Source organism: Stegostoma tigrinum, chromosome 7 (assembly GCF_030684315.1).
Source record: "Stegostoma tigrinum isolate sSteTig4 chromosome 7, sSteTig4.hap1, whole genome shotgun sequence".
Lineage (NCBI taxonomy): Eukaryota > Metazoa > Chordata > Chondrichthyes > Orectolobiformes > Stegostomatidae > Stegostoma > Stegostoma tigrinum.
This window is the reverse complement of record NC_081360.1, coordinates 39,071,068-39,093,030: the sequence shown is the minus strand read 5'-3', so window position 1 is coordinate 39,093,030 and position 21,963 is coordinate 39,071,068. Positions and strand designations below refer to the sequence as shown.

The window sequence follows — 21,963 nt, the reverse complement described above, 5'->3', positions numbered from 1 at the left end:
CTTGAAACAAAGCACTTTAGGAGAGTGCTACTTTAAAGCACCTCATTTTCTTTGATTAGGTTCTTTATCAACAAGATAGTGGATTTATTACTGTGATAATCCCTTGAGTAAAAGGTAAGGCCCCATAATGTAATTGCAGGTGGCTTACAGTTGATGCCTTTTTTGGATCTTGATTGTTGAGGTTATGCCTGAGAGTGAACATTGGTAGTTTGTAAATGCAGCAAGCCAGCAATAGAACGCAGTGGTTTGCACACAACAACAGCAGCATGGCACATTTAGCACGTGGAGCATGTGTACATGCACAGTCTCTCCTGCAGTACCAACCACATATAATGTCCTCATTGCCATCTAGTTTGCATGTGCACAGTCAGGCTGCATGCCACCTACAATTAGGTCTGTATTTACCTACTTTGTCTTTTTCCTTCTAGGTGACACATGTTCCTGATTTAGAGGATGCTGTTGAGTTCTTGCACTGATTCTTATACATGGTGTTCACTGCAGACATCGTGCAAGAGTGGTGATGGGAGTGAATGTTTAGGGTGGTGAATGGGATCCTGATCAAGTGATCTATTTTTTTCTGAATGATGTCAAACTTCTTCAGTGTTTGAGCTGCACTCAACCAGGAAAATTGCCAGGATTCCAACATCCTTAAAAGTAGGCCTTGGAGCTCATGGAGCCCTTTGGGAGTTGAGATGTTTGTTACTCACTGCAGAATTACCAGCCTCGGACTGCAATATCCATAATATTTGTATGGCTGGTGCAGTTGCATTTCTGGTCAATGATGCCTCCCTCAGGATGATGATCGTTGGGGTGGGGTGTCAGCATTAAGCATCAAGGGGAAATGGGAAATGCCTGGCATTTGTCTGGTGTTTATCTTCCACTTATTCCGGAAATCCAGGGTGTGCTCCAAGTGAGTAAGGACTGCTTTGGTATCTGAATAGTACTAAACACTCTGCACTCTTCCCCTCTTCTGATCTTATGATGGAGGGAAGTTGTTTGATGCAGCAGCAAAACATTTGAGCCTAGCACACTATCTGAAGAACTGCTAACATCAATGTCTTGGAACTGAGATGGTTTCCCCCCCGCCCCCCGCAATAATCCAAGAATTTTCCTTCGAACTAGGTATGATTCTAATTAATTTCTTCCTGATCCTCATTCAATAACTTTGCTGGGGTGTCAATGACACCTTCCATCACATTGATGATTGAGAGTTGACTCATGGGGTGGTAAATGGATTTGTTCATTTTTAATCATCTGGAGATGCCCATATTGTAGCTGTACCAGATTAACATGGCTAGTTCTGGAGTAGAAGTCTTTGGTTCTATTGCTAGAATGTTCTCAGGGCCTAAAGGCTTTGCCGTATCCAGTGCCTTCAACTCTTTCTTGATACCTTAATGTGAACCGGATTGGTCAAATTGGTGATATTGGGAACCTCAAAAGATGATCATCTTTTCAACACTTTTGGCTTAATGTGGGTGAGGTGACGTGGGTGATGCTGTAGTTGGTGATATTTAACAGGATGTTTTCTGGCTCCTAGCTTGACCTGACACGATGTGACCTCATGGGGTCTGCCATCAGTCAAGTTAATAACACAGTCACTCTCTTCCTACTGTATATCATTGTACTGCCCACCACATCTAGTGGTTCTGTCCTGCTGATAGTACAGACCCAGTGACAGTGGTGTCTGAGACACCATCCATAATGTATGACTCTGTGAAAATGACTCTATAAGATAGTACTCCCGATTTTGGTAAAACTTCCAAACCTTGGGGAGAAGGTTATTGTGGGGTCGATGAGTCATTGGTCTGCTTTTGCTGTTTCTGTCCCCTAGTTCAATGCGATGTTGTAAGTTGGTCTTTTACTGTTTTGATGTTACTGTCGTGGTTTGATATGAATGAACATCGTGCTAGTCCTTTTCAGGGGACAGGTTAAGAGCCAATCACATTATTGTGACTCTGGCATCAGATTTCCATTCACAGAAGGCATCAGTGAACCAGATGAGATTTTATAACAATCCAGTAATTTCATTACTATATTTTGTATGGCCCTGTAAAATTGGGTTAAATGGTGACATGACCATCACCTTCCCTTCTGTCACTTACTTCTTATCTGCAGCGAGAGGGTGGTGGAAGGCCTACTTTTATTTAACAATACAAACCCCTTAAACAACCATCAAGGGTCAAAAGGGCCTTTCCCTGTGGCCATGTGTAGCACTTAGTCAGAAAGACCCCTGGTGACCACCCTGTGGTCTTGGTGCTGGGGTCTTTGGGGAATCCCAACTGATCAAACAGCTTATGGCCCTTGGAAAGTCTCCCAGTGGAAAGGGCTGTCCCATTTGAATGGCACCCACCCTGCAACCTTACGATGAACACTCCTTCATTGGCATTAGCTTGACTGACAACCCTCCCTCCCCAGTCAGGCCAATCTGCTATCTTAACTGGCTTGCTTCATCTTGCTATCTGAGACTGCTGCAATACCAGCGGTGATTGTCACTTCTGGTTGTGTTTCTGGTGCTGAACAGTAGTCAATCCACCAACTGCATGTTAGCCCCTTGTTGGTAGGACATCCTCTCATAAAGGACCATTAACTGCATGTTAGCCCCTTGTTGGTAGGACATCCTCTCATAAAGGACCATTAACTGCTTGATGAATTGCTGCAAGGGCTCCTTACTGGTGGCAACAGGATCTCTCCTGACTTTATAATCAGTGGATGGGGCCCACAGCTGCTGCCCTGTAAAATCCCAGCCATGATCTTTGAATAAAGTCAAAGGTATGTTTCTTTTTGAGTGTATCGAAGATTGAGGCCTGGAACAGTGTCCTCAAAATGGCAGCAGCATTAAGCAGAACTCGCAACTCAAATATTTTCTTTCAAAGAATTTGAACTGCAAAAACAAAATGGATGAGTGTATCATACAGTCTACTACAATTTTAGCAAAAATTTTAGCCACTTTGGTCAGTTTTACTGTAAAGGAATATTGCACAGACAATAATACTTTAACTGAATAAGATGGGATCTGACATTTGCAAAAGGTGCTGTTGTTACTTTTACCAAAAATGTGTCATTTAGCCCCAGAAGTTTTGACAGTTAGATTTGTGGAAATTTAGTACTTCTTTCAGTCAGAAGAAATAAGTAATCAATTATTCTAGAACTGCCTGGAAGGGTAACTGAGTTGAGAAACCACACAGTCTTCAAAAAGTGCTTGGATGAGCACTTGAATTATCACAAGGTTTAAGGCTATGGGGCTAGTGCCGGAAAGTGGGACTAGTGTTGGTAATAGTGTAGTTTTAGCAGTAAGGTCTCAGTGGACTGGACAGCCTCTTTTCTACTGTATGATTCCATGAATGTTCTTCTACAGTTGTTTTACAAGCTTTATCACAAAAGAGAATAATATCTTGTGCTGTACATCTGAAAGAACTTTTTGTTCACAATAGGAGTAGGCTTTCCAAATGTTGATTTTGCTGTTTACGTGTAGGTGCTTTCTCACATTTAAAAATTTTAACCTTGGCTAATTTTGTTTAAAGCACGGCACCTCTTCAACCTACAAGGAGCAACAGGCTGCTGGCTGATTACTTGTAGCTGGCCTCAGGCTTTACTGTGAACATGACTGACAGACCCAGCTACAGTCACACTCTACAGTCATCCTGGCCACAGAGCACCTGCTCAGAAAGACGTGACGGCTGACATCTACCCACAAGACATCTGCGCTTGCACAGAAATCATAGAAGTTTCACATGTTAAAGCTGCAGAGTCTAAAAACAATAGTGCAGGCAGCATCTGTCGAGGCAGAAACAGAGATCACCAACTATAGAAGATGTTAAAGATGAGCAAATAGAGAATCAGGAGAATGGGATAGGCAAAGAATGAAAAGGATCAGTTTGTGATGGAGTGTTAAGTAGGAGAGATCAAACAACAAACCACTGCAAGGCAACAGGAGCTTCAAATGAGATTAGCGCAAACCAAAAGGGGGGCTCTGGAGGAGGTGTAAATAGCCACAGCCATTAGGAGAAGGTTTTTTGAAAACTATAGCTGTAAATGAAGGTCAGTCAGTAGATTTCAGGGTGTAGACGACACTGCTGGTTGTGTACTAAGTTGTATTTCCCATCCCAAGCAGCACTCCATAGACTCTCCAAACCCAATCACCCTGGGGCAACCGTCCTTCCAGGTCGCAACCTGTACCAGTCTAAAAGAAAATGATACCAATGACCTTTAATCCATCAGGTTTGTTCCTCTCACAGGTTCATAACCTCTTACCTAGGACTTTTCCTAACTCATCAAACAAGGACGGAAGGCCGTGGAATATTTCAACATTTTTGTCCTTTACAGCCTTCCTTCCTATTCCCAGATAGGTGTTTTGTTCTGTAGTTTTGTTTTGAAAAAGTAATTAATAAATGCATTTTCATGGAAGTCTATTCATACTTGTACATCTGTGGAAGCTATAGTGTGTGCCGTTGCTCTGCTTTTAAAGTTTCTCTGAGTATTTTTTGGAGCGTTTTAAAACATTGCAGAGATCTCATACTTGTTCCTTTTCCAGCTATAGGCAACCATTATGGAGAATATTCGAAGGTCAAAACTTAATCTTCTTGAATGGCTAACCAATGACCCAGATTTTATTCTACAAGTGGTACAAGAAGATGGTCTAATTACTCAGCGAGAGTATCAAAAACTGAAGGCAGAGAATGATCCTGAAAAAAGAATCATAAATCTTCTTGATTTTGTAATTGGAAAAGGCAATTCATCCTGTGAGCACTTCATGTGTGTTCTGCAGAAAGATAAAGTTAAAGAGACCTATCCAAAGCTAACAGAATGGCTTTCACAGACAGAACAAGGTAAATTGTGCTATCTATTATTCCACATTTTCTTAAATTGTCCAAGTTAGACCTTAACTGTAATATGTTTGCATTTAACACTAATATAAGTGCAGTTGTTATTCTTCAAATATTCCTACAATTCTTCAATTTTCTAGTCATTCACTTAATTTCATTACACTAACAGTTAGACAGCCTGTTTTGCTTGTAACCTAATAAATTATGGAGTTGGTTAATTAAATAATTTAAACGCAAATCTTTACTACTGTGAGAAGTTGGATGCAGTAGAAAATTCCTCTTAATTACTTGGTTTATACTGTACTTGTTGAAATAGAATATGCACTTTTTATGGTAATCAGTGCATCCTCACAAACATTGCCTGTCCATTTAGCTGCATCTTGATAGAATGAGATGGTTTTTATATTAATTTACGCTTCCTTTCCTGCTGATAAACACTATGATATAATCCTACTTTCATCCAAAGCTTATCTTTGTCCTCTACTATGATTGACTGGCAATTAATTGCCACTGGTGGTGCATTAATCCAACTCTTGCTGTTTTAATGTACCTCCACTGTGAGCCAAATGGCTTCTGAAAATAAAATGAAAATAAAATGCCTTGTGCATGCACTTGATGTTATAGAAAAAAATTACAAAATTGATCATATCTCTGTTAAAGAGGTTTCAGGTCGACCCGAGAGTGTTACGTTTGTGGGGTTTCTTAAAATGGAACAGAATTCAACTCAAAAAATAAATTTAAAAAATTTGAATTTTGCTGTGATCCCTTTTTGAAAGTAATTTTGACGGAATCAAATCTTTGATATTTCTTGCTATTTGATCACCCACTGACTTAATGTCTACCTCACACTTGTCCATTTAGAATTTTTAATTAATTGTTTAGACAGCAAATAAAATGGAACCTCATGAAATCCATTCCAATCATCGTTCCAGTGCTAAACATATTTGAGAAGTTGCACAATGGACTGCAAATAGTCAGAAGGTGAAGAAGTTATTCCACATCAATATAAACACCTTGCATTCTAGTTTGGAGCTATGAACAGTTTAACTATGAAACTACGAGGCTATCAATAGGAAGCCTGGTGTACTTAAGTTGCACTAATCACTAGTACAGCATTTGATTTCCTCTTCCACAAAGTAATTCCCAGGTAGATTTCTGAAAGCAAAAAGGATTATCATTGATTAATTGTTCAGTGAATTCCCATTTTTGTAGCTCTAATGTTGTTATTCCTCACCTCAGCATTCAAGATGTGGCAGCTGAAATGAATACCACATTCACACAGAGCTGTGAATTGTACAAAACAATGATTAATACTTTCATTTATCAACATGGCAGTCTCCCATAAACACAACTGTTAAAGTCATAGAGCCACAAAAAATACAGGAGCATTTTTATTGAAATGTGTCCCAGGACATTCTAAAATTAACACATTGTTACTGCATCAAACAGATTAGAACAGGTACAAAACAGAGGCATATTCCATCTAACATCTGAAAGAACAAAGACTCTGTTGCACTGATGGTAGCACAATTTGCATTTATAAAGATTTTTTAATGTACCTCATGCTTCTCAGGAGAATTATCAAAGAAAATTAGACATCAATCCACATAGAGTAGGACATGTGACTAAATCCCTCGAAAATTGCTAGGTTTTAAGGCATACCTTAAAGGAGATATAGAGCTAATGAGCTGAGGTAGGGACAGTTGGGCAATATTTCAGAGATGGAAATAAGTAGTCTTGGTTTCAGTGTTGTCAGAAGATAACCTTGGGATCAAATACAATGCTAAGTTTGTGACCAGTCTAGTTCAGTATCAGGCATTTGCCAAGAAGAAGAATGGAAGCAATGGCAAAAGAATGAAGTTGTTTGATGGGAACCAAAGAGGGCATGGGTCCAGTCTCTACAATATTTAACTGGAGGCCTGAACAAGTTAAACTTTCATTTAGTACTAGGTTTTGTACAAGAACCTTTCTGGCTAGGGACTAAGAAGAATTTGAAAAACATGGTGGTGATGGCATAGATTTAGGTGTCATCAGTGCACAGGTGGAAGCTGACACAGTGGGGTGAGTTTCCCCCAGAAACGTGTTACTGAGGGAAGGCTTGTCAGAAGAAATGTTTCCTGGGTTCAACTTCTTGATGTGTAACTGCCTGGAAGCAGTGAGCAGTTAATTAAGTCTGTTATAGCACCAATTAACTATAATTTTCCCAGTCAATGGCAGGCTGTTGGAGGTGTATCAGATACCCATTATGTCTGTAGCTCATCTCCTCAAAAAACGCAAGAGCACGGTGGGAGGTCAGAGCACAATAAATATGCAAAGTGATCTTTACATCAGCATATAGGTTTTATCCAACACATTCATAATCAAATGTTTTCTAGTGAAATTCTTCTCCATCTGATAGTTCTGGGCATTCAAATTTTTGTGTCTTCCAAAATAAGTAGACATGCCCTGCAAATACAGGATATACTCCTGTAAAAGTCCATTTTTTAAAACTGTTTTTAAGGTTAAATAATGGGGTCGACTATTACATGGATATTATTTTTGAGGGGTTGAAATTCATTCTACAGTCCAAAATACAGTATCATTAGCAGAAGCCCAACTGATCTCTAAACAAATAAAGAGAAAAAAAACACAACTGTTTACAGTAATTACCAGATAAAAACAATAGAAGCAGAAGTGAATTAGTAAGCTTCTATTTATACATACAAAAAGTGAAGTAGAAATACAATACGGCTTTAAATTACAATTACATAGTGCATCTCAAATTAAACAAATTTAATTAACGTCTTCAAATTATGCTTCTTTCTACCGATTTGTGATTACCAACTGGTGAAACTGTAATATCTTACCTTCTAGTTCAGCAGGCAGCTTTTCTGCAATCTGAGTTCTCTTGCTGAAATACTAAATCATGCTTTCTCATGAACCTTGCGCACCATCTGTCACTTGCCTTAAAATCTGAAATTCCATCCTTTTTTGGTTTGTATTGTGCATGGATTCAATTGGCTTCACAACTAACACATTTTCCCTTTTGGCAATTTTCAAGTTCTCACTCAGCAACATTTTCTCCAATTGTGACCACTTGCTAGGTTTACCTCTGTTGGCACACTTTGACTTTGCCATTGTCTGAAGTTGGTTCATTATCTTTCTCTAGTCTCTCACAAGTTTCTCAGAAACACAAAATTCTCTTGCTGCCTCACAGTTATTTGTCCTCTCTGCAAGTTCAGTAACTTTCAGTTCAAACGCTGCTGTATTTTTTTTTGTTTTTTTTCTGGAAGGCGTTTTTACACAAAATGATGAAGAAACTTCAAAACCTCAACTAGGTATGTAACTGTATTCTACGAGGGGAGCTGAGCTACACACAAAGGGAGGTTGTCACCTGACTCTGACCTGATGCGTCTTAAACTTTTGCGTCAAATTGGTGTGAATTGTATATCAAAACACGTAATAGCACAAAAAAATTCATTTCATCATTGTAACATTTATGTACTGGATAATACCTTGACTCAGAAATGTTGATCTGTTATCTGTGAAGAACTAGGGTCAAATTTTACACAAGATATATGGAAAAATTCCAGATTTTTGGCTAAAAATTGAGTGTCGACCAAATATCCAAGGATACATATCCCATTGAAAGAACAGACAGACGAGCTGAGGGAGTGAGCTTTATTTGTAACAAATGAAATTGAGTTGATAGCAAGAAGTGATATCGAGTCAGAAGGCATAGAATCTGTTTGGGTAGAGTTGAGGAACTGCAAAGGCAAAAAGACTTTGATGACGTTTGCATATAGGCGTTTGAGCAGTCGTAGGGTGTGGAGAAGAAACTAAATCAGGAAATAGAAAAGGCATGTAAGAGAGGCTTTATTGCAATCATCATGGGGTCTTCAATATGCAGGGAAATTGAGAAAATCAGGTGGGTAGCAGATCCCGAATGAAGGAATTCATGGGATGTCAATTAGATGTTTTTTTTGGAGCAGCTTATCGTAGAGCCCACTAGGGAGCAGGCAGTTCTGGATTTGGTGACATGTACTGAGGCAGACTTGGTTAAGGAACTTTAGGAACAGGAACCCTCAGGGGTGGTGACCATTATATGATAGAATTCACTCTGTAGTTTGAGAGGGAGAAGATTGAAGTAGATGTAATAGTATTACAGTTGAGTGAGGAGGATCCAGAAGGGGTTTACAAGAATGATCCCAGGGATGAAGGGTTTGTCAAATGAGGAGAGGTTGGGCATTTTGTGTCTGTACTCTATACAGTTGAGAAAGATGTGGGTTGATCTGATTGAAACTTACAGGATGTGGAGAGGCCTGAATAGAATGGGCACAGAGAATATGATTCTGTTAGTAGGACAGACTAGAAATTAAGGCCATAGCCTCAGAATGAAGAGACGGCCCTTTAGAACTGAGATGAGAGTTATTTCAGCGAGGGTAGTTAATCTGCAGAACGCTATGGAGGTCAAGTCATTGAGTCTACTTAAGACAGAGATAGATCAGTTCCTGATTGTTAAGGGGATCAAGGGTTATGGGGGGAAGGCAGGCGAATGGTAGAATCATAGAATCCCTACAGAGTGGAAACAGGCCCTTCAGCCCAACAAGTCCACACCGACCCTTGGAGCATCCCACCCAGACCCAGCCGCCTATAACCCACACACCCCTGAACACTACAGGCAATTTAACATGGCCAATCCACCTAGCCTGCACATCTTTGGACTGTGGGAGGAAACTGGAGCACCTGGAGGAAACACACATAGTCATGGGGAGAATGTGCAAACTCCGCACAGACATTCGCCTGAGACTGGAATCAAACCCAGGTCCATGGTGCTGTGAGGCTGCAATGCTAATCATTGAGCCACCTGAATGGTGTTGAGTAATAAATCAGCCATGATCGAATGGGTCGAGTAGAGCAGACTTGATGGGCCAAATGGTCTAACTTTGCCCCTATGGTCTTAATGTATGGTAAAGATGTCTGCAATTATATAGGGCATTGGTGAGGTCACATTTGGAATATTGCATGCAGTTTTGTGTTACTTATCTGAGGGAGGATGTGCTAGTGAGAGAGAGAGTGCAGCAAAGGTTGACCGAATTGATTCATGGGTTGGCAGGACTGACACATGAGGAGAAATTGGGTTGACTAGGATTGTATTCACTGGAGTTTAAAAGAATGAGCGGGTAATCTCATAGAACCATGTAAAATTCTAACAGTGGCCAGGCAGGTTAGATGCAGGAAGGACCTTCTCTGTTAAGGGGCAGTCCGGAACTAGGGGTAATAGTTTAAGGAAAAGGGGCAAGGCTTTTAGTGCTGGGATGAGGAGAATTTTTGTCGCGCAGAGAGAGGTGAGCGCAGAGAATTCACTACAGAAAGTAGTTGAGGCTGAAACGATATGTTTTCAAGAAGGAGGTTTGCTAGCAGGCTCAAGGGATATGGACAGGATTAATGTATAGACTTCGATGATCAGCCATGATCATAATGAATGGTGCAGCAGGCTTGAGGTATTGAATGTCTAATCCTGCTCCTATCTTCAATCTTTCTATGTTTCTGTAAGGTTGTTCCATTACAATTAACGTGCTGAATAACTAAAATTCTATTTAAATTTTTCATTGTTTCCTATTAATTTTCTGCAGCAGTTAAGCTTCGTGGACAACAAATTATCAATGCTGATGTTCATGCTGCTGGAGGTTCCTTTGTCGTGTGTCCCATAATCCAAACTGATCAACATTTGAGTACCTCAAGTGTCAGCATACCTTTGAATATTAGTTCACCCAGGAATGACAGGAGTGTGCCAAACAGTCTGACTTCGGGTAAATAATTAGTAGATATCTGTGTTATAAATAAATATCTGTTAGTTGTTTATTTTTGTGCAGTGTCCTACATTGCTCATGTTGGTACTTTGGGAATATCTTGCTTAGGAGATTTTTTAAAATAACATGAATGGCAAAACTAGTCTACTTTCATGTCTGTAGCCAATCACCACTTCTGATTGGACTTCCTTTCAAAATGGTTGGAAAGATTGTTTTGCGACTTACTTCAGCCAAAATAGAGCATTTCAAATAAACCTGATTACACCTCATCTAACAGTCACCACCTATGCAGTGTAAAAACTCAATAAGCCCAGGCTTAGAAAAATCACGACTCAATGTTGACTTCTTGTGCTGAAATGTCCACAATAGAGGCTGATCTAGACAACCTGCACAATTTAACACCTGTTTCCATTGGTCTGTGGCTGGTAAATATTAAATGTTGGTGGAGGAGGATTTGACAACTGTATTCCAAGAATATACTAGTGTTCCATTATAAAGCTTACATGATTGTTCCGGACTCTCTGAAATGAAAGATAAAACTTTATGCACTCTACTTTGAACATCCCACTGAGTAAAATATAGTTAAATGCAACAAATTAAATCCAATTCCTATTACTGATTTTGTTTGTAGTTAGTACAACAAAAATATAATGTAATACATTTCAAAAGTATATTTAAATATACAACATTCAAACCACTTTCTCTTCAATAATAAGAATCAACGTGGGTTTGTAAAAAAAAAGAAAATGTTTCAAGAAAAATATTTACATTTTCATAATCCAATGTTTGTTGTGCATGCTGCCACCAATATCTTCTAGTTGTAGCTTCTTCAAGAGCCAGTGAGATCTACTGAGATGAGGAGAGCCACCTTCTAATCTAATCAGAAGAATCTCTTGTAATTAACAAGATATAATTTTTTGCATCTCCTCAACTATTTACATGTTATGTGCAAATGGTATGTATTGTTACAGAGAATGTTAGGACTTCTTCAAGATCTTAGTCTCCCCTTCAGTCTCAAGCCATCTTCACAGTGGTTAATGCTTGTGGCATTCAGTCAGACTCTTTTATATCTCTCCTAGAATTCTTTTTCTTATTGCTTTATTGTCATAGATTTGTTTGTATAAATAGACTTACCACCAATGCATCTTCCTACCTCTAATTAGAGTGATAGAATTATACTGAACAGAAACAGACCCTTCAGTCCAACCAGTCCATCCCAATCATAATCCCAAACGAAATGATTTTTCTTTGCAATGTCCTGAATCTTTAGATAGTGCTGGCCTCTTCTTAGTGGGGGCTTTTGTTGAGCTGGATGTGCCAGCTCGGCAATCTGTGTCAGTGGATTTTTGTTCTCAGTCTACCATTGGATCTGTCCTAGAGTGGGCAGATCCATTATTTTACCTTGCTGATTAGTTTGGATTTTCTCATCCAACCTCAGTGATTGAACTATTGGTGAAATCAATTTCTTCACTTCCTCAATTTCATTACTTGAAGATTAATTATTGTGTTATGTGATGTTTGTTATCATGATCGAGGATTCTTCTTACGAAGATAGGGAGGTCAGATATTGGACTTATCTCTTCATAGTGATTCAGCATTTCAGATGTGATTTGAAGTTGCCAAAACTACTTGTTGATTGCTTTGTGTTGCAATCTGACTTACTTCTCAATTAGCTCCAGTGGGGTATATTGTTCATTGTCTGCTCCTTTCCCTGAGTTTTCTCACAAACCTAGTTGCCTGCCTTTAGGAGTCTGAACTTCCTCCAGTGATACATCACTGAAATGAAATATTTCTGACATATGAACTTGCACCTTGTATGATTTTACTGGCTGATTCTGGCTTTTCATGGCTTTAATGAAGAATCTTCCCGATCTTACACATTTCACAAAACTTTGCCTAAAAATCTTGGTTAGATCAGAGCTGCTCATGCCTCTAATCTGCCCAACAACCATCTGCTTTTAATTAGTATGCCCATAATGTCCCTGATACTCTGATTCCAGATTGCACGTTTCTGTCTTAGCCCTGTTATTTCAGTTTTGTCTAGCCGTGCCTCATGACATTTGGGTGGTATGGTAATGACGTAGAATCTGAGCTGTTACATGCTTTTAAATTGTTGTCCTTCCAAACTGACTTACTGTACTGCGTAAAGTGTCCCCTTTAGAACAAGATTTTTTTCTTTTGACTCACACAACCATGCTGTGGGCAGCATGCTGGCTCAATGGTTGGCACTGCTGCCTCACAGCGCCAGGGCCCCAAGTTCAATTCCACCCTTGGGGGACTGTCTGTGTGGAGTTTGCACATTCTCCCTGTGTTTGCATGGGTTTCTTCTGGGTGCTCTGGTTTCCTCTCACAGTCCAAAGATGTGCAGGCTAGATGGATTGGCCATGCTAAATTGTCCATTGTGTTCACAGAGTAGACGTAAGGGATGTGTCTGGGTGGGATCCTCTGATGGTCTGTGTGGACTTTTTGGGCTGAAGGGCCTGCTTCCACACTGTAGGGATTCTATACAACCTCCAATATTTGTTTACTTTCTGGCTGATCTTGACTTGAATTACAACCTGTATCTCTGCCTTGGAGCAGCAGATTCTTTTGGTTATGGCATGTCTCTTAGCCAGTCTGAAATGCTTTCTGCAGTCCTTCAAAGACTTCTTCAGTGTTGAGTGTTGCCACAGGATTTTCTACTTGAGTTCATCAGACCTTCAGATCTCTATGGATGATCTTCACAGAGTTGCCTACTATACTGCATATGTACACGCCTCAGTCTTCATGTTTCCTTCAGATCATAACTGCTGACCACCATGTTGCTTGGTCAAACTAAAGCAAATCTTCTGATCTCTGTTGTTGCTCATCCTTGTGTATGTGTTGTCACCAATATATCCGAGGTATACATTCTTTAAAAGCCTGAATAGTCTAGTGGGCTGAGGATATCTACCTTCTAGTATAACTAAAAAGAATCTCCGCCAGTAAAACATGGATGTGATTTATTGTATCTCTGCAACAATTTACATGGTACAAGAATACAGAATACACTCTTACAGGCACTTCTGGTGGACCTGGTCTTATATCTGATTCTTCAAGATCCTGAATTATTGCTCACATGACATAGTAGGTTGTGCTTATGGCACAAAATCAGTGTTGAACCTTTCAGATCTATGTATAACAATATCCTTCCCCCTCACATATTGCAATTAATCAAAACTGTTATAATCTAAACTATTCTAAGACTGACATTTTGCACTATGAAATATTTTGGTAAATACAGACAAGAAGTGTGACCTTTTACAAGTACATTGCTGAAAGAATGAAATATTTATTATGTATGTAATTAATTAAAATCCTCAAGAGTCTGAAATGTTTAAAATAATATCTTGTTTACAGGTTCCACAAAGGAAATAAGTGTCAAAGAGTTGGAGGATAAAGTAGCAGGTAATTAATTCTACTGTTGAATTAAAACAGGTAGAAGATGTGACAGATACAGCATAACAGAATGGAGGGTTGCTAATCCTAAAAAAATGTGGGTGGTATTCAAATTTTCTTAAAACACTTTTACTAACTATTTGTGTGGAAAAACTTAGAACAGGAATTAAAAGGATGTTTTTCTAGACATAGGGTTTGGAGCAGCAGGTTATGTGTTGAAGCATTAATCAGTCTTGCAAGTTCTATATCATCGATGTATGTCAATAACAAATACTGGAACATTGTATTCTGTACACAGACACTCAATCATGTGGTGTTTCAGTCAACCTTAACCACATCTACGTTTGACTTTTTTTTCCCAACCCATGTAATAATGACAGGATTAAAACATCCTGCAGAGTGTTAGTTGAAATACCAGACTGACTGAACAGAATTTACCTGAACCAGAAGTGTGAGAATGTTTTTGGTTGACTCACGTATTCATTCCTGCCATTTGGGTCCAATAACAAATGGGAGAAGTTACATCCCATTCAGGCAGGTGAGATGGCAGGAGTTTCCGCTGGCTGCATTTTGTGTACATTTACAAAGGAAACGCTGACACTTATCTCCAGTGAAAGCTGCCAAACCTCTTGCTGAGCAGTTGAACCTATCTGTCTTGATAAAGAAATTCACTGCTGTTAGAATTCAAGGCCAAAGTCTGCCTGATAATGAAGATGACAGACGGCTTTTGGTTTCAGTGGAGATTCTTTCAATGTTGCCCTCAATAACGTGTAAAGCATACAGTTGGGCCACTGAATGATAGAAAAAAAATTATGTGATGATATCTATTTTGTGTGGCCAAAATTCAGAACTAGCTCAAGCAATTGGTTAGCTGCAAATTTGCCACTGATACTATTGGAGCACCATACTAGCCTATGTATTGGTTACATTGTTAAAAATTACACAACACCAGGTTATAGTCCAACAGGTTTCTTTGAAATCACAAATTTTCGGAGGTGATGTCAGCACGCAGAAAGCTTGTGATTTCAAATAAACCTGTTGGACTATAACCCGGTGTCATGTGACTTCTGACTTTGTCCACCCCAATCCAACACTGGCATCTCCACTTCTTGATTACATTGCAAACCTGACCCTTTTTAATCCCAACCAGTCCCTTGTGCTTTGACGGAGGGCTGTGAGCTGCACTCGTGATCCTCATAGAGTTGCTACCCTCACTGCCCATTTCCCCCAGTTAACCTTCAATTGTCCTGTTCAACATAACAGCTGGATCATATGCACAGAATCCTGAGGAGCTACTAAATTGTTGACTATCCAGAAAATACGATTAAAGCACATCTGTGTTGAATTATGGCAAAAATAAATCATTGCGGTTAAAACATACTTTTTCTGAACTTGCTTTGCTTGAGTTCAAAAAAGACATAGGTAATGGAAAGCAAGATGTCAAAATAATAAACTGATTAGCCCTAAACTTCAATTAAGTCAAGTGCTGTCACTGACACAGAACTTGCTGCTTTTAAAATTCCAATGCTTTGGCCCTTGGTTCTCAGAGGGCACTGTTACCAAATTAAAACAAAAACAAAGTACTATAGATTTTAAAAATTTGAAATAAAAGCAGAAAATTCTGGAGAGCTCAACAGGTCAGTATTCTCTGCTGCAGCCTCAGTAAATTAAAACATTTTTGATCCAGACGTAATATGCACCTTTTTCAACCTACTTCAAAATAAAAGCTGAAGAGTTGTCTTTTAATTCATATCAATGTAAGAATTTGGTACAGAAGGACACCCTTCAGCCTTGTGAACCTGCTCCACAATTCAATACGACCACATTTGTTCGGTTTTTGTTTCGAATTCCTGTTTTCTACCTATTTCTGGTCTCCCTTGACACCTTGCTTATTAAGAGTCCTACACTAAACTAGTCCGCTAAATTATATTAAAGAACTGTGGATGCTAGAAATATGAAACAAAAACAGAAATTGCTGGAGAGGCTCAGCAGGTCTGACAGCATCTGCAGAGAGAAAGCACAGACAACTTTATGTGTCGTCTTTCGAACTTTTGGACCCTATGCACCTCTGTCTTTAAAATTATTTACTCACTCTGCCTCCACTGCCTTGTGAGGTTCCCATAACTCTCTGGAAGACAGAACATCTCCTCACCTTTATCCTAAAAAGGCAAACACTAATTTTAACTCAGTGCTCTCTCATTCTGACTGACCCTTAAGTGAAATCTTCCTTTCCACATCAACCTTCCAATGCTGTTCAGGATCTTAGACATTTCAATCAAATCCAGTGGAAACAAGGCTAACCTGTTTTGCAGTCCTCATAAGATAACTCACTCATGCTGGGTCTCAACTTAATGAACTTCCACTTAACCACCACTAATGCATATTCTATTCTTCCTTAAATAAGGAGACCAAAAGTGCACATAGTCTTGAGATATGATTTCACTAAGGCCTTGTGCATCTGATGTATAACATCCTTACTTCTGTAATAAAACAGCAAATGCTAAACAAGATCAACAGGTCTGGCAGTGCCTGTGGAGATTTGAGTCCAATTTGGCTCTTTGTTATTCCAAAACATTAACTCTGTTTCCATCTCCACAGATCCTGCCAGACCTGCTGAGTTTCTCTAGCACTTTATTTTTTATTTCAGATCTCTGCGGTACTTTGGTTTTATCCTCACTTTTATCTTCAATTTCTCATATAATGAAGGATAGCAATCCCCCTCACCTTCTTGATTCCTTGATATCCTCACAGACTAATTTCTTGAGGCACATGCACTAGAACACCTAAATTCCACTGTACCTTGGAATTCTGCAATCGTTCTCCATTTAAGTAATACTCTGCCTCGTTGTTCTTTCTGCTAAAGTAAACATCTTCACATTTTCTCACATTATACTCTGTCTGCCAAAGGTTTGCCCACCTACTCAACCTAAATTGTAAAATATTGAGGCGCCAGCACAGACACCTATGGGAGTTCATTCACTGCAATTAGCCGATCAAGCAAAGACCTGTATACACACACGCTTGTTTTCAGCCAGCCAATCTTCAATCCATACCAATAAAGTACCCCCATGTCATGATCTTCTGCAGTTACATTTGATGTGGCACTCCTTTAAAGTCCCTTCTTGAAATGCAAGGGCAGGATGTGAAGTAGCTCCCATTTGATGAAACCCTGCTGATACTTCTCGACTACCTTGAGAATTTCTGCATGCATAGCTGTAACTTCCGTAATGACCAAAGCTAACACCTGCATGACTGATATCAAGTCTAACTGGTGCATTATTTCCCTTCTTCTACCTCCCTCCCTTCTTGAAAGTGCAGTATTTTTGCTATTTTCCATTCTAATGGAATCTTGTCTGAATCAAGGGAATTTATTGATGGATTAATTTGGTGAGATAAGATTACATTGGTTTTTCCAAATACACAAAATAAGTTTTCATTATTTTCCACCTTCTGGACATAGGAATCACAATTTGTCAAAACAGACTTTCAGCTATTTTTTTCAATTAGGTGAAATGGTTTGTGTAAGTCTCGCAGTTGGGTGTGGCATTACTGACTCATTTTGTTTGTGTCCATTTTCTGTAACAACAGATAAGAAATCATTTCTGTTCTTGAACTGGAGTAATCTTGTTCAGAAAGTAAAAAATGTCGATGAACTTGCCGATCAAATGATGGGATACGGCCTCACTAATGAAATGTATTCTGAAATCTTGAGCTGCAGAACATCTCAAGAGAAGATGAGGAAACTTCTACAATACTCAACAACGACTGATGTGGTTTCAGGGCATCTGTTTACAGCATTGTGCACATTGCATAATTATGTTATACAAGAGCTAATTCAGTAAGACTAACATACACTGTCTGAGATTATTCCTTACTTTATCCAGCTAAAATGTGGCTTGGTTTTAACTGTGTTTGAGTCATAAATTGTAAAAACTGCATTCAAAATTCAGGCCTATTATCTTTAGCTATGTAATAAAGGTAGAATGGGCAGATGCCATTAAGCTGGGTCTCCACCTATATTACAGTCCATCCCCTTGTCATGTATGGTCCTGGGGTCTTACTTCCTCATGTATGCACATGGCATTTTGTATTCCGACCAGACCCCCTGTAAAGTATTGTAAGGAGATAGCCTGGACCCTAACATAGATTTATTTAAAGGCAAATGTAAGGCACTGTGTTTCAGATGTGATTTAATTGGTCCATCACTAGGCTTTTATCAAAAAAACCTTATTCTTACAACACAGCTAAAATACAAAAGAGAGAAAATAATTAGAATAACTTTAACTCTATTGAAGCACTTAATAAGATAATGCGTGATTTAACCACTAATCATTAACTGTTCCAATAGAGGCAACATCCTACAAGACTCAGCCTTTGGTAAAAAACGCAATTCAGCAAAACAGTTATGGATCCCACGCGCTGTTTGTCTCCAGTCTAGAAAAAAGAAACAATCTGCCTCTTTTGACTTTTAAGATGAAACCTCGCTTTCTAAGACTGCACTCTAGCAGCCAGGAACTCAAACTCTTAACTCAGCAGCTAGCAGAAACTTTTTCGCTAACGGAAAGCAAACTAAAATCCTTCCTGCACCTGTCAGAGCCCTGACCCCACCCACTCATGACTTTTTTGTCTTTATTAACAAAAAAGGGATAACTCCAAGCTGTTTACCAACTGCATTTCTGAAGGAAACATTATGTCACCACTGTGGCAACATCCTTCTGCAAAAGAAACTGCTCAGAACACAGCTCTCTTATAGACCACAGTCTCATCACAGTTTCCATACCTGTTAATGGGAGAGAGATGGGAGTTGTAAAACAGCATCATGTGAACAATTGCCAGATTTCCTTTGGCTATCCCCTTGTGAAATGTGGACTTGGCAAAGATTATGAAAATTGACATGTACACCTTGTTCATGGTCAGCAAAGGCACCTCAGAGGGCTACTTCTGGTTATGCCTATGCTTTTTAAAAAAGGCCTGAGAGACACAGGGATTGGAGGAAAATGTGCAGTGGTCTATTGGTTAACCATGCAGGAATAAAGGCATGCATGGAAACAGTCTGCTGTTGCTTGATATATGAAATAAAAAGGGATTTATCAATCTGCTGATCTTGCTTTCCCAGGTGAGGTAATGTGTTTGAAACTGCGCCTATCATCAATGCAATATCAATGACATTAGCTGTGTCTTGATAGTTCCCATTGTCGCCTCTTTCCATGTAAAGCTACAGGAATGGAACCAGCACTATCCAATATCACATGCCACAACTTGCCCTTTCCCTGTAAAAAATGGAAATCCATGTGCACCAGTGGAATGAAGGGAGACCACTTTTACTGCTCCCCATTTGGTGCACACTGACAGGAAAACAGAATACCTTTCAAGAGAATTGTTCAGTTTAATGTTGATTTGGTACGTGCTAAGCCTAATGGATTTTAATAAATATTTTATAAGCTTTCGGAATGAGAATGAAGCTCTCTATATTAAAGTCATATCACTATATTTGTAACAAATCAATGAACAGCTTAAATTCATTGTAACAAGCCACTTTCAAAAGGCTTACACAATGAGAAAATTAACATGAAATACATTGAATTTGTTTAGTTTGATGTGATTACAGTGTATGTTGGGATTTGGGGAAATCTGACCCTAATATTTAATTGTTCCTGACTGCCATAGCCAGTTTTGTTCGCAGTTGAGGGAGCTCATGATGGAGATTCAGTTAAAATGTAGATTTTGCAAGAATTACCTAAATGTCTTGACTAACATTGTCCACCACAATAACAACTATCACCTGTCTTATCCCCTCCTGACACACACAAATAATTGTAGAGCCTAATTCTCCATTTCTATTATCATCTACTCTCATGTTTGCTCCATTTTTCACACTGCTCATTGAAGCTGACAGGAGGTCTCAGAAAGTGATAGCATACTTCTGCTCCGTTAAGTTCCTTTGCTGGCTCTTTTGGGGATAATAAAGAACCCACAGGTTTATCTCCGCTGATATCTCAAAACTGCATCTTTCAGACTCTTTTTAGGCTGATCTCAGCACTCTCACCAAGGTTGACTCAATGTGGATTTTCTGGGCATAAAATATCACCTTCCTCGGTTCAACAACTTTAAAACATATAATAAAGAAACAATGAATGATTAAGTGAACAGATGTTTCCATATTGATTACATGGCTGACTTAATTTCACATACCTAGTTTTACATTTCCTTTTAAAATAAAAATAAAGAAGTGGAATTAAGAAAGAAAAATAGAGAGAAAGTAAAACAAACGATATTAATTTATATACATGTGATAACTTTGATACAATCAGATATGCCCAAAAATCAATCAATTACTCTCATAATGTAGCCAGTTGTAATGGCAAATGACATTCCGGATATTTATTATAAGAATGAAACAATAGAATATCCAGTTATAACAAGAGATTTGTAGCATACACAATGTAAAGCACATGAATCCTCAAAACTGCCCTCATTCTTAGACAGTCTCGTTAAAATGACATTAAATTCAGTTACTTACAGTCAAAGTTGACCTTCTTCACTCCATACTCCTCATGTACACAGCTGACCTCCATCCCAGAACACTATTCACAGGGAGAAACGGTCAATGAAAATGAGGTAAGACCTTACATCAAATACAACTAGATAAGGATTTGAATATAGGGGAGGGGGTGTCTTGCTGCAATTGTAGAGAGCCTTAGTGAGATCATACCTGGAGCACTGCATGCAGTTTTGCTTTCTTCATCTGATTACGGAAGGAGTGCAACAAAGGTTTACCGGACTGACTCCTGGGATAGCTGGACTGATGTATGAAAAGAGATTGTATCAGTTAGGACTATATTCACAGGAGTTTGGACAAATGAGGATCTCATAGAAACCTATAAAATTTGAACAGGACTAGACACAGTAAAAACAGGAAGGACGTGCCTGATGACCAGGAAGTCCAGAACCAGGGGTCACAGTTTATAGGGATAGGTCATTTACGACTGAAATAAGAAAAGCATTCTTCACCCAGTAAGTGCTGAACCTGTGGAATTATCAGTCACAAGTAGCTGAGGCCACAATATTGAACACTTTTAAGAAGCACATAGATATAGTTCTTAGAGATAAAAGATTCAAGGGATATTTGGGGAAAACAGAAATAGGGTACTGATTTGGAGGATCAGCCATGATCATGTTTAATGGTGGCGCAGGCTCAAAGGCCAAATAGCCTGTTCCTGTTATTATTTTTCTATATTCTAATGTTTTTCTAACTATGTCCCCATATTAGCACATGGTGGGGAATGCGGTGAGTATCAATGGATCTTGTTGCTCTGGTCTGTGAATGGCACATGTCTTGCATTCGACAATGAGAGTTCCCTTGAGATCCCTAGCCACCATAACATTGACTGAGATCTGACTCCGCACTTAGTGATCCTCAAATGTTCCTGGTGCCACTACCCTAACACATTTTTCAGACATGAAGTTGGAATGACCAATCATTCATCATATTCTGCTGTGTCGCATACAATTATAAAATATATTTTCAACACTTGTTTGCTGGGCTTTTGGTCCAGTTGACTTTCATCACAATACTCATAGATGTTGAGATATTCATGGTCCCTCAACTGTTCCTGTCATTTCGGCCTTTCTGACCATTGAGCTGCCATGGACTGTGTGTATGACACAATTTCATGAATAACTTCAACACCATGCCTGGTGAAGTGATCGACCATCACTCGAGAGAGTCTGTCTGAAGTCATCTGCAGTTTTTGCTGCATGTTTGCTGTTTCATTGACAAACCTCATGAGATTGTGTCGAAATCCCTATGTTTTTGGAGGCATCCTTCCTAATATCTCATCTAGTTGAGAAACTAAAGGTTTGTGATCTAATTGTATGATCACTTTCAGGCTTGTTCAGAATCAAATTTGGGAGCTATTCTGTATATTTTT

General features: G+C 39.1%; 1 protein-coding gene across 1 annotated transcript; it reads left to right on the top strand.

Annotated features, from left to right (window-relative positions):
• LOC125454256 (uncharacterized) lies at positions 1-20,098 on the top strand. Its single transcript, XM_048534845.2, has 5 exons — positions 1-114; positions 4,532-4,826; positions 10,439-10,615; positions 13,994-14,041; positions 17,621-20,098. Exons 2-5 carry the CDS (start codon positions 4,547-4,549, stop codon positions 17,872-17,874), a joined length of 759 nt encoding a protein of 252 aa, XP_048390802.1. The 5' UTR covers positions 1-114; positions 4,532-4,546; the 3' UTR covers positions 17,875-20,098.
• Positions 20,099-21,963: the final 1,865 nt, after the last annotated feature.